Source organism: Theobroma umbraticum, unplaced genomic scaffold (genome assembly GCF_002168275.2).
Source record: "Theobroma umbraticum cultivar Fairchild unplaced genomic scaffold, ASM216827v3 scaffold_12.1, whole genome shotgun sequence".
Lineage (NCBI taxonomy): Eukaryota > Viridiplantae > Streptophyta > Magnoliopsida > Malvales > Malvaceae > Theobroma > Theobroma umbraticum.
In genome coordinates, this window is record NW_018397269.1 from 4,351,156 (window position 1) to 4,364,932 (window position 13,777).

The following is a 13,777-nucleotide window of genomic DNA, read 5'->3' on the forward strand; positions in this document are numbered from 1 at the left end:
TGATATCGATTAGTCGACTAAGAGCATTCTGTCAGATAGTTTGAACTAACGCTAAAAGACAAAGTAATGGGCAGAATTGCTCCCAAACTATTTTCAATAGTCAAAATCTATCTAGCTGCCAACAGAGTTTATTTTTCAAGTATAAAAACACCTCCCAACAACAAAAAATCAGATTTGAAAGCTTCCAAGATAAAAAACAACTTAAAAACCTTAAAAACATTATGCATATTTTCTACATTTCACTCCAATCTTTATAACAGAGTTAAGAACTTCATCTTATACCATCAGATCAGGTTAGTGATCATAGGTACCTCTTTATTTCTCCTCTTCTTGATTGCTTAGAGTGTGTGAGACACTCTAAGGGGATTAATCAGCTTGGGTTAGCTTGATTGAGTGTATAGGTTCTAACTCAGCCTAGAAAAGTTAGTTTTTGGGTTTTTGTTGATCCCGGAAAAAACCATTGTTGAAGGTTGTAGCTAAGTCTGTGAAAAGCCATTGTAAAAGCTTGGTGAAAGCTTAGGTTCTAACTCAGCCTAGAAAAGTTAGTTTTTGGGTTTTGGTTGATCCTAGAAAAAAACTATTGTTGAAGGTTGTGTCTGAGCCTGTGAAAAACTATTGTAAAAGCTTGGTGAAAGCTTGGGAATTTCTCACCGATTTATTAATGAGTTTTCTTGGTTAACAATCAAGTAGTGATGTAGTCTTTGACCGAACCACTATAAATCTTTGTGTCTTTTCTTTACTGCTTTATTTTTCATTTCATTCCTTTGTTAGATTTTCCTTATCTGCATTAACTTCGTAATCATTGAAGTTAAATTTGCCCCCAAATAGAGGTCCAATTTTGTAAAAGTTAAAAAGTGCTATTCACTCCCCCCCCGTTTAGCACATTTACTTGGGACCAACATAGTTAGGATTGATCTATGCTAAATAACTAAAGTATCATTTTACCTCATAGAAAAATTTAAAATTTTACTATGTTTGTAAATTTGATTTCATGCTTTCTCTCCAAAATTTTTATTGCATTTGTAAATTTGATTTCATGCTTTCTCCCCAATATACTTGCTTATGTCACATGGTAAAGAGGGATTGCATGGATAGGATTTTACATGGATCATTAATTGTATCAATCATGCATGCGATGCTATACACTAGACTAAATGTGTCTTACGCTCTAAGTGTTATGAGCAGATGCTAGACTAATCCTAATGGATATCACTAGATAAATGTGAAGAACATCCTTATATATTTAGAAGAACTAAGGATGTCTTCTTTGTTTATGAAGGAGCTAAACTCACTTTAATAGGTTTATGTGATGTTGACTTTCAATGTGACAACAACAATAGTAAACCATAATGAGGATATCTATTTCTCTTTGAATGGAGGTGTGGTTAATTGAAGAATTCCAAACAAGAGATAACCACAAACTCTACAATTAAGATTGAACTGCGAATAAAACAATAAAGATATTATCAAAGTATCGAAATCCCCCACATAAGATAACTTACTGATCTCAAGTCTAAGGATCACTTACACAATTGACATGTGAAAATATATTTCATAGACACTTGAATGAACTACGAAATGAAATTCTCATGGTGGACAAGGCCAGTTTTAGGGTAAAGCCACCAAAGCAACGGCTTTAGGTCCCAAATTTTCATTGGCCTTATAATTTTATAATAATATAATTAATTATATTAAAAATATACAAAAATTAAGATAATTCAAAATATCTACATATTAGCCCATACCTAATAAACATCTATTTTCTCTCACTTTTCATATCCTTGTTAATTTTCAACTATTTATCTCATTTCTTATTAAAAATATGTAAAAGTCAAGATAATTAATAACATGACATATATTTTCAGCACTTCTCTAATTATGTGCTTGATAAATCTAAACTTTTTATCACTTCCCAAATCCTACAATACTATTAATTCTCAACTATTTCTCTTATTCTCAAGCAGCTAACGATAATATATATTTAATTATCCTCAACAGTATTTTTTCCTACATATAAAACTAATTATCTTTTTTTCTTCAATTTATAATATCCATTTATGAATTTTTCTTTCCTTGTTTGCTTTTTCTACCTTAACTTCAATAGAAAAGGTCTCATTTTGTTAATTTCAATAAAAAAGGTCTTATTTAAATATGAGCCGCCACTGATGATGGATTTGTTTAGTGAACATGTTTCTTTAACAAGCATCCATACTTCAATTTGTGAAATTGTTTGCTTACTTCATAAGGAAGAAATATAATGTGTGCTACTTTCTTGACTTTTATCAATGTCTTGTGTTGACCATGATAGAATAAAGATACAAAAATGAGTTTTTGAATTTCATTAAGGAGTTAATAACAATTTTCAAGAGCTAAAATGATAATGACAAATATAGAGTAGACACTAAACTATGTTCTATGCCTTATCCAGATATTGGATGGCTACACTAGAAGTTTGAGCCTTGAAGGGTTAAGTCAAACCTCTTGAAAGAGCTGGGTAGTCATGAAACATTTCTAGATGTTAATCTTGATTTATAAATATGAAATAACCAATTTGGAATTAATGATAAATGAAAAATAGCTTAGTTTATCTAATCCTAATTGGTTTTATATTATAATTTATATTTATTGCCAACATGTGAAGAGTGTAGTGGGCTATACACAAAAAAATGACAAATAATGTAAATTGATGAATTAAGTTGGACTTAATCGTAAAGAAGTTTGAACTTGGAAGGATTTAATTGAAAAAGTTTGATCAATCACTTTGGGGCAATTTTACATGTATCACAAAAGTTGTGCTAGACTTAATAAGATTAAAGTTGTCTGTCCATATATGCTTATGTTGCAACAAAGAGGCTCTTGAACTCATGGAACAATTGAGAGGCAAGCGATTGAGAGAGAAAAAGAGAGAATAGGAATTGACAATGTTAGCAAAACTTGGAAGTGAATAGCTCTATTAGGAATGTTTGTTTAATGATAGTGATGACGAAATATCTAAGAGGAGATGAATTGGATTTTAAAAATTCTTTTCAATAAATTAATCTTTTAATGAATGCCAGCTTGAAAATAAGTTCTCAAATTCGCTTTCACTTTAAAAACATGTCAAAAATAATTTAGAAACCAAATGAACAAGTTGAAAACATATTTTCCGTTAGCTTTAAAATAATTATAATTTTGATTATAACAAAACGATCACATTTGCTAAAATTATTTGAATGATCATTGAAAATTCTTGAAATGATTTAGCTCTCATACATTTGTTCTTACATGATTACAAGCTTGATTGTTTTAGTTGTGTGAATTGTTGAAGCTATTGAATTATCATACACTTAATTGTTCTACAAATGTTTACAAGCTTGAATAACTTAATTGTATGAGTGTTAGATTTGCTTAAAAGAGTTCTATTTATGATCCTTTTAGCATATTCCTTTGAGATATTGAAGATGTAAATAGGTTCTTAAATGGTGAACTTTATTTCAAACCCTTTAAAGATCATCAATCTACACTGCACCAAGCTTGTTTCAAGTCATGACACTTAGTCATCACTTAACATTTGATCATAAGGAAGATATGGCCAAAGTTACATGCTAAAATGTCAACGAATCTTGAAAACACAAAGCTCCAATCGATCCTAGAGCAAGGCATGTCTATCCTATACAAGAATGGGCGAGAACAAGCAAAAAAACTTGAAACAGACACAATCATAGTCAACCCTATAAAGCCTATAGTCAACCATAGAATAGTACCATAATTGACCCTAATGAAGTTATAGTCGACCTTGGAATAGTGCTAGTCAACCCTCCAAGCTCTAATTAGAAAACTACAAGCTTTTTGGAGAAAGATTGACTAGAAAACTTCTATACTCAACTATAGATGACCATTAGACACAAAATTCAAAAGGAAAATGACTAGTTTCTTTCTTTAATCACCTCAACGGCTCGAAGACTTCTTCAACTTTAAAAAAGACCATTTGAAAGTACTTCAAAGTGAAGAACAAGAAAAGAAAAAGGTCAAAATCTTGAGGATCAAAATCTTGAAAGAAAATAAGAGAAATCAAGCCTTGTTGAGCTAAAATTTCTTTATGCTTTCGCTCCCATCTTTATATTCTATTTTCATATCCAATGTTAGGCATTATTCTTCCATTGTACCAAACTAGCAAAATCCACCTCTTAGAGACACACTTGCTATTCCTTGTAAAGGTTATAACTCATCCTTGAAAAGTTAGTGTGAGTTTATGGTTGAGCCCGTTAAAAACCATGGGTTTATGGTTGAACTTGTTAAAAACCATGGGTTCACTTGATCCCAGTAAGAAGCTTTGTGAGGGTTATGGTTGTTTTTCTAAAAAGCCATTGTGAGGGTTTCACTTGATCCCGTAAAAAGTATTGTGAGAGTTTCACATGATGTCGTAAAAAGCTGTTGTAAGGGTTTCACTTATTCTTGTAAAAAGCTCATTTCTCTTAGTGGATTTGAAATTTCTTGATGACCAAAAGGAGTGGATGTAGGCATTTGAGAAAGCCAAACCACTATAAAATTCCTGTTTCTTTAGTTTTATTTTTACTTTGACCTGTTGCCATTACATTTCAAGAAAACCCATTTCATAAATTTCTTATGCTTTGTTTCTACTCATCATATATTGGGTTAGTTTTCAACTATCATCAATTGATTATTTCTTGTTTGATTTCACTTAAAAAATGTTGTAAACATCTCAAGATTGACCATTTGCTTGCATTTAATTTAGTAGTTTTGATAAAGAATTACATATGCATCAAAACGTTCCTTAAAACTTCCTCTACAAGATTTGAAAACGATTTGCTGATCAAGGATTGACTACAAGATTTGTAGAGTTGACTAAAGATGTTCAAATTGTTTTAAAACAGGTTCTTCACAAGCATAGTCGACTACTTTAGCTGCTTCTAGTTTCTCAATTTTTTGCATTGTGATTTATTATTTATATTTGTCTTAGCAAAATCATTTGTTTTTTTTTTCTTGACAAAAGAAAAAATTTTGGTTGCAAAAAGTCTTGAATTTTATACTTGATTTTCAAAAGAAATTTTTAAATTCCAATTCACCCTTTTTTGGACATTCTTGCCATTTATCCATTGATCTAATGTTTCTATCATTTTCAGAACTCTTCAAAGTGAGATGCACAAGTATACCAAGGTGTATCAAAAGTGATTTGAGGAGTGAATTAAATAATAAACAGGTTTAAAAATAAATTTTAAAAACTCTTCAAAGCAAAGTAAAAAGCACAAGTATGCAAAAGTGGAAAGTAAACAAATTTCAAAAACTTCTTTGAAACAAAATGCACAAGTTCAAAAGTAAGAAAAAGTAAGAAAAGACACAAAGAATTTATAGAAGTTTAGCCCTCTCCATAGGCACGTACATCCTCTCCCTTGGCTCGCCAAGTAGTTTGAAATCTACTATAACAACTTCCGTTTAAAGGATCAAGCATAATCATCACAAACGACTACTTTTTATAGATCAAGTATAACCTTTACCTTTTCAAGGATCAAGCATAACTTTTATACACTACCTTTTAAATGCTAAGGCATAACCTCTATACTTTTCAAGGCTCAAGCATAACCTATACAATAATGACTTTTAAAGGTTTAGGCATAACCTTTCTCTTTCACACAAGGTTCAAGTAAATGTACCTCTAGAAGATTGATTTTGCTAAGTAAGTATAAGAAGGAATAGTTTGAACGAGCTAAAAATGATTACAAATAATTTGAGTGAAAACACAAAAAATTTGAAGCTCAATGATAACATAAAAGCTAGGTGGAAGAATATGATTGGTTTGCTTTAGCTTGGTTTTTCTTTCTTTTTCCTTTTTTTCTTCATTGCTTTTGATTCTTGATCAAATGATTTTTTTCTCTTCTCTTCCCTCACCCAAAATATGCTGGAGAAGTTCTTTTTATACTTAAAAAAAGTTTATAGCTGTTGGGGATAACTTGGTGGGAGAACTAGTCATTTTTCTTGTCTTTTTCATGTCTAACAACTACTTTCGAGAGCTTAGGAATCGACTTGTTCTTCTTGAGAAATTGATTTTTTTTTAAGTCTGGAGTATTTTGTCTTATAATAATTGATTAGTGCATTCATGACAAATCAATTTTTTTTTGTCTCTAGAGCATTTTATTTTGTAAGAATTGATCAATGCATTCTTGAGAAGTCGATTCTTCTTGCATCTAGAGCATTTTGTTTTCTAGAAATCAATCTTTGCATTCTTGAGACGTTGGTTCTTCTTTTTCCCATAGTTTTGAGAATTGATCTTTCACTCCTCTAGAAGTCGATTTTTCTTACATTTTGGATGCCAAATTCCAAATTTCAAATTCGTTTTTGCTCGCTCCAACTTCATTCATTTTCCAATCTTTTCTTCTTCTCCAAGTTACCAATTTTTTGTTTTTTTTTTAAAAAAAGTTACCAATTTTTTGTCTTGCAACTTCAAAGGAATTGATCGCTTGATATTGAGAAGTCAATTCTTGTTCTTCTAGTGGCTTTGTTTCTTCAAAAATCAATGTTTCCTTGTTTAATAATTGATTCTTTTACCATGAATTTGAGATTCAAAGTATTCAAAAGATTTTTCCTTTCACAAACAACTTCAAACAACAAGTTCAAATATTATTTAAGCAAGAAAACATTAAGACACATCAAAAGCACTCAAGGTTCACTCGAACCATTTAAGGATTACTTAAACAAGAAATTTTGATAATTTTTTTCATTTCAAAATTCTAATAATTTTCAAGCTAATAAAGCTAACTAGCTCCATCCTCCAAACCCTGAGTATTAGTTTGGCTCCCATTCAAATTGAGTATTATGAACACATGGTTTTTCCAAACACATCAAATTTGGTTGATGTGTCTTTTGGTTTGAAGTACGATCACTTTTTTTTTTTTTTATGTTGCTGCTAGAATCAATTTCATTTCCCCTTTTCTTTTTCAAGTGTAGAACCTCTTAAAGGGATTAAGCAAAGGTCTTCCCTGTATTAATATTCTTATAATGATATTTTTAAGAAAGGAGAAGTAAAAGGATGGAAAGTTATCTAACCCAAAGATACATCCTAACCCATTGGATCAAAAAATCTCCTCCCTTTCCTTCTGATTCTTTTCGGATTAAAACCAGTATGGTTTTTCAGTAACTGAACTCCAAATCAGACGGGCAAGAATATTAACAGAGTCCTGATAGCTTGCAGAGGAGAAAAGCAGATTAGTTAGTTCAGCAGCAGAAGCAGGGAACTTCCTAGCGCTATCATAATAATAATTAGTTAAAAATCGTTATTTTATGCAAATATTGTAAATCAAGTCTTCTGGCTACTGTTTAAAGGAATTTTGGCAAATGTGGATGTTCAAGTTCATCATCAATCATCATGGCCACCACTTTTAATTGTCATGTTCTGATTGGAGAAACATATGGTACCAAACAAGGAAATGGAATGCTACTTTTCTCCTTTTTCTTTTAGGTACCACTGATTCCCTGTAATAGATGTTGTCCCTCTCACCCAGCAGCTTAGCGTGCAGAAGGATTATGAACAGTCAAATTTTGACCATTTATGCAACATGGATGTTATGTTCAGACAAATAAGCCTAGTGCACCAGGGCATGAGATTCGACCTTCCTTGGCAACTGCTTGCAGCGCAAATATATGGTGTTCAGTATTGCCATGTTCTACTAGAAACACATAACTTAGCAGGGAAAAAAAGACCAAAATCTGCACAGAGCATTATCTAATCCTACCTGAAGCAACTTGGACACTTAACACACAAGAAGTAGAGGGATGTTGAAAATTGAACATGCCAAACATACCATCATTCTCTCTTTAACATTTTCATACAACAACCAGCACACAGACGATTACTACTCTATCCTGATGAGGGTACAAAGCCTACATTTTGGTAGAACGCTGTATGATTTTCTTAGAGCAGTGCACTCAACATCTCATTCCAAATATCAGGCACTCCAGGGAGGCACCAGTGGCTACAGTCAGAGGAAAATTCTCTTGGGTGCTGCCTATCTGCTTGGTTCAAAGCCCTTCTGTAGACAGAAGGATGTCCATCTCTCCGGAAAGCTGACATTGTTGTAATGTCATGTAGATATACTGGAAATCTCATTCTTCTTAATACCCCTTGCAGCACTAGCAGCTGCTCAGGAACATGTGGGTGACTGAAAAATGCAAGGGGACTTTTCTGGTTATAGCATTTCCAACCATTTTCTCTGCAATGAAAATCAGCTATATGTTAAGATAGCATTAAGAAATAAAGGAGCTGAAAGTGACATGAACTTAGGATTTGTTGATACCTGTTATGCCTAGGAGACATGCTTCTGAAGATAACTCTGGTCTTCCGAGGGTCAAGATTCAAATCTACCCACTTTGCCCATGTATTGAGTCCTTTCTGGTATGCAATCATTGGGTTCATGCTCTTATACAGTGATTTTCCCTCCATGTAATAATCCCACCTGCATTTGGGTTGTTGGAAGATAATTTTGCAGTCACTTACTGCTCAGAACACTCGCTACATGCATACAATCTTTGAGAAAATTCGAAAATGAAGAAACACATGGAATGTGGTCAAAATTAATAATTTGGGTCAATTTGTTTATACTAAATCCATAACAATCTATATTAAAACATTTCATTGGAAACAAATTTTATTTTCCTTATAACTTCACCCCTAGAAAATATAGATGCATAGCTACACTTGCACAGATGCAAATTATATAGAAATATGAGAAGAGTATAGTTGTCAAATGTATCTTACGAACTCCATTGGTCAGAATGAGTCCACCAGTGTGCAGAGTCAAACACAAGAACATCGACTCCTCTCCAATATCTTGCATTCTCCTCAATCAAATCCAAGTGCAAGACTCTCTTGTTTTGAGGTCCTTTCTTCAGTTCCACAAGCAGTGGAGCCCAAGAAAACTCAATTGATGTCTCAAAATCCTAGAAGCAACATGCTATGTTACTAATCTTCCAGAAAAAGGGGACAAAGGAAATTCAATGCACCATTTGCTTGACCAGCAGGACTAACGGAAAAAAATGAAGTTCAAGTTTGAGATTCTCTTATACCTCCGTCTTCATATTTAAAACTGAAGCAAGCTAATATATTCATTCACTTAGATATGTTTGCACATACGCACAAAGAGAATAGCTTACCAAGGCAAGGAAGGCCATGGAAAGACCACTGTAGGTCACCTTTTTATGGCCCGTGGGTATGACTCCCTGCACTAGGCAGACTAGACTCTCCCATTGATTCCTCATAATGGAATCACCTACGAGCATTATTCTTTTCCTTCTCATCTTTCCAAGAAATTTCAGTGCATCAAACCTGATTCAGAAAAGCAGGTGAAGAAAAATTACTGAAGCATTAATGCCTGGCATAAATGGCAGAGTACCTTGTATAGTCTTAAGTTTTAAGTTTGAACCAACGGGTAATAAACGATTCCATTAATTATCACACATGCTGTCACCATCCAACTTTTATTCTAATCACATTGATCTGATCTATATTCTAAGCTGCTTGGAAAGAGAATCAAAACCAGAACCTGCACCTCTGTTATGTCTAATCTAAATTCCTTTTCCATCTGGCAGGTTAAATTAGAAACTAATTCTTTTTAAGTACAAGAGATGATGCATATTAAGCTTGTAAACTGTACGTACTGGAGGTCTAAACTCTATAAGTACTCTCTATAAGTACTCGAGTAAGTAAGTACAGAGATAAAAACGAAGTTGATATATAGTATTATATCCAAGTAGTTACCTTGGAAGAGAACAACCATTTGGCTTCCATTTCCACTTCTCGTAGCCAGAATCGGGCCTTCCATTTCTTTGACAAGTTACTGCAGTACTAAGATAGGGGCAGTTTGAATCATACAAGGGATATGATTGATCATAAACCCATTTCCCAACAGAGAAATCACATCTCCCAGGCGATTCCTGACGCCTGGTTTGCACCATAACAACGTCTTCAGTCTCTTCACCGTTGAGCCACGACGATGACTTGCCATGAAAGAAACAAATAAAAATGCTGATGAAGAAGAGGGCCAAGTGGGTTTTAGGCCTTGCATTAGCAGCCATAGAAGAAGCCAAAGGGGAATGGGAATGGGGGAGCGCAGAAGCAGTTCAAATGCTCTTATTTTAAAGTTGTCAACAACACATAGGTTTCATTAAGCCATGAATTGCGGTAACATGGACCACATGTACATGGAAAGTAAAAGTGTCTTCTTTTTCATTCATTGCCATTTTCTTCTTTCCTCCTTCATCCTAGAGGCTAGAGGTAAAGCAGTTTGGGTCTTCAAGCCATTTTCTTGTCAGTGCTCAAGAGTCCCCTCCTCTTTTTCCTTGCATCTTTCTACGTTGTGCTGACCATAATTTGAGAAAGGGGGGGTTTGGTGGATAAGCCCATAAAAGTTGATTGGAAGATAAAAAGTCAAATTAAATTTGGTCCCGTGACGTGCGGACTTTAACTTTTAAAGGCCATGCATATGATTTCTTAGTGCCTTTTCTCGTTTTGGCTAATAAATACTAAAACAGGGTCAGTTCTGTAAATCCCTCAAATAGGTTTTCATGTTCCTAGTGTATTCAATTCAACCCTTGAGTATTATTATTTTTTAGTTAAGCTCTTATTTTGCATGAAAACCATTAAAATTCGTTATCTTAATCAGGTCAGCCTATACATGGTTGTTATCTCTACCATGTAAACATCTCCATGGCATGCAGTTGGGAAAAAAGGATTTTTTAGACGTTGATGCGTCATTCCATGTAAATCAATGCGACATGCTAATTTAGAATGAATTTTCATAAATTTTCATGTGAACACTGATTTAAAAAATATAATGACTATGTAGATGTTGATGTGATTTTCATGCAAAATAAAGAGTTTAATTAAATAAATATGATATTTTAAGGACTTAATTGCATGACATAAAATATAAGAAATTATATATGAGATTTGAGAAAGTATAGGAACCATTTTAGCATTTTAACCTTCAATTTCTTTGCTTTGGATATCTTTCGAAAAAGAAAAATAATCATAACATCAGCAAATGCAAGCAAGCATGCCTGGTCTCCCTAAGACCCACCTTTGCTGTTATATATTTTCCTTTCACTTTTTGTGTCGAAAGTTTACCTAACCATATGAATACATGATGATGTAAGTTTCAATTACTGTGTTGTTTCTTGATGGTATGATCCTTAAGTTTATACCGGTCAAAACTGTTTTCATACTATTGTTTTTACTCTTTAAATGTTCCTCATTTTTTATTTTGAATTACAATCTTTTCTACCCCCTTTAATGTTCATTATTGAACTTTTTCTGTAATTGGGTTTAATTTATTTGTTTATAAAACTTTTTACCAATACATTTAATCTAATTTGTGTTTTCCTTTCATAATTGATTTTTTTTTTAACTTTCCTTTTCACTCTTCTTTCTTTCCCTTTTTCCCACAAAGGGGAATCCTTTCAATTGTAGCTCTACATAGGCATGTCTCCCTCTTTCTTTGCGAAGTTTTATATGATTTTCATTTATAATAATTGGGGTATCCAACAGCAATCCTAGATTTTGGAGTATGGAAGATTGTGGACAACTCTAATCGGTACTCCAAATGAGAAGGAACAAGAATCAGTTCAGAGCAAATCCAGAAGTAATTCCTTAGAGGCTTTTAAGCAATTGAGATTGGCATTGAAGTATAGGTAACTCTAAACTTGTTGCCTTGTTTTCAATGTATCAAGACTTTTGACCTTTATTATATGCCTCTATTGTTGTTTGGTATGTTATGATATTTTATAATAAATAATATTGATCTTTAATGGTGAAATTTTTGTCACATGCTTTCTAAACAAATTTTTCTATAAATGTGTACATCTAAGGTAGTAGGAACTTCTTGTTTATATATGGAATTAAAAGTGCTTCGTCCATAACGTGAATGACTATCTCAACACATACATCTCATGGTATGCATTTATAACCTCATAAATCACTCACATGCTTAACCCATAGTGTATATGACAATCCCAATACATACGTCTCATAGCATGCATGTTACAATCGAATAAATGGAGCTTATGCATCCGATATTCTTATCATGGTACATCGTATCTAACATGTATATAATAACATTCATACATTAACCATAGAAATATCTAGTATCCACACTAGCCCAAAGGTTAAAGTAATCGAGTGTACTACAAACATAAAAGAGCTTGTCTCTCTTTATTGAAAACTAATACATAGTAACATATTTCTATATATAGTAGATTTGTAAACAATTTGAAAATCATTGTGTCACACATATCATAATCATTATCAAATCAAGTCATTTGAACATTTCCTTGAAAACTTCATAAAACCTTGTAGTTCAAATCTTTTCATAAACTATTTATGGAAATAAGTTTTCGACATGCTTAATTAACCATTTCCATAAAAATCATATTAACTTTATATATTAAAATACTTGAAAAGTGTATCCACTCATTTAATTGGAGAGTTGATTCTTAGCTCCAATCACAATTCCGTTTCAATGATATTCGTGAAGTTTTCAAGTGTTCCTATCATACAACAATCATTACAATAATTTCTTAGAATAAAAATCTTATAATAATCATTCAAAGTATTTTTGAAACCACTTGCTTTTAGCTAAACTAATTTTTTAGCTAAAACCCATGCTTAGAAACCTATAAATCTTTCATCATTACTTTAGGTGAGCTTAGTTGCTTAAGAAAATCACAAAACCTTTAAGTTTTAATCACCAACAAAAAATATTGACAATAAAATCATATTTTCAAAAACTTGAAATCAAGATTTAAAGTTTCTAAAGCTTAAAAATATCACCTTATTCATAACAACTCAAGACCACATCATTTAATCATAAAAAATGAAGATTTGAGTTAAAAATGAGTTGATAGGATTTGAGTTTAGAGAAATACCTTTAAAAAATGATTGAGGGTTGAAAACTCTCAAAAAATGTGAGGTATTTATAGTTTTGAGTGTAAAAATAGAATTCTGTCCCTTTTATTTTTTAAAGTCGATGAAATGCAATACATTTGGGCCATATACATTAATATATTGGGTTTTAGAAAACTTGTATTAATACATTATGAATATGTATCGATACATGATCATATGTATTAATATATTTGAAATAGAATGTAGCTTCTGAGATAAATTACCTATAAAACCTACTCAACTTATTTATATTAAATAACATTTAAGTAAATGTCCTCATTTTTCCTTTTTTCCTTTTTACTCTCCATTTACTTAAGATATTTAATATAAATAAACAAACAACCCTCCATTTGGATTCAATAAAGTATAAAAAAATCAAAATTCAAAAGAATAAAAATCTAAATTTTGGTTTCAAGAATAAAATCAAAAAAGTTCGACTAAAATGAAATTTGCGGCTTCCATTTACCGTAGCAAACATACTCCAAAAATTATGAAAAAATCAGTTTTGGTCATCTAAAAATCAAGAGAACCATTATCGCCATTTTTTATTTTTCAAAGATTATTCTATAAAAATCACATATTTTAACTTTTTCCAAACGTAAAAAACTTTTTACTTCAAAAGTGACAGACAACCAAAATTGTGATTGAATCCTTTTGAAAGTTCGAACTAAGTTTGATGTTTAATATATAATTTATATGCTCACCTAAGGATTTCTTAACTTATCCTCTTACTCAATGTGGGATTTCACATGGCCGCTATACATATTCTAATCCCATACTAAGAGTTTTTAAGCTAAAATAGTTTTGTTTAGATATAATTAGGTTAAGTTAGGTTATAAATAGTTA

The 13,777-nt window shown here is 32.1% G+C and overlaps 1 protein-coding gene across 1 annotated transcript; it reads right to left on the bottom strand.

Annotated features, from left to right (window-relative positions):
* Window positions 1-7,751: 7,751 nt before the first annotated feature.
* On the bottom strand, window positions 7,752-10,108 carry TBL36 (TRICHOME BIREFRINGENCE-LIKE 36). The gene is made up of 5 exons (XM_021440859.2): window positions 9,749-10,108; window positions 9,145-9,316; window positions 8,750-8,931; window positions 8,289-8,447; window positions 7,752-8,204 (listed from the first exon to the last, which is right to left on the bottom strand). The coding sequence occupies exons 1-5, from the start codon at window positions 10,063-10,065 to the stop codon at window positions 7,907-7,909; spliced, it is 1,128 nt and encodes a 375-aa protein (XP_021296534.1). The 5' UTR covers window positions 10,066-10,108; the 3' UTR covers window positions 7,752-7,906.
* Between the last annotated feature and the right edge of the window lie 3,669 nt (window positions 10,109-13,777).

Coding starts and splice junctions, on each gene's coding strand:
- TBL36 (XM_021440859.2), bottom strand. CDS start 10,065: ATGGCTGCTAATGCAAGGCCTAAAACCCACTTGGCCCTCTTCTTCATC. Junction 8,448..8,749: donor CATTCTGACCAATGGAGTTC/GTAAGATACATT, acceptor ACCCAAATGCAG/GTGGGATTATTACATGGAGG. Junction 8,205..8,288: donor ATGTCTCCTAGGCATAACAG/GTATCAACAAAT, acceptor TTTTCATTGCAG/AGAAAATGGTTGGAAATGCT.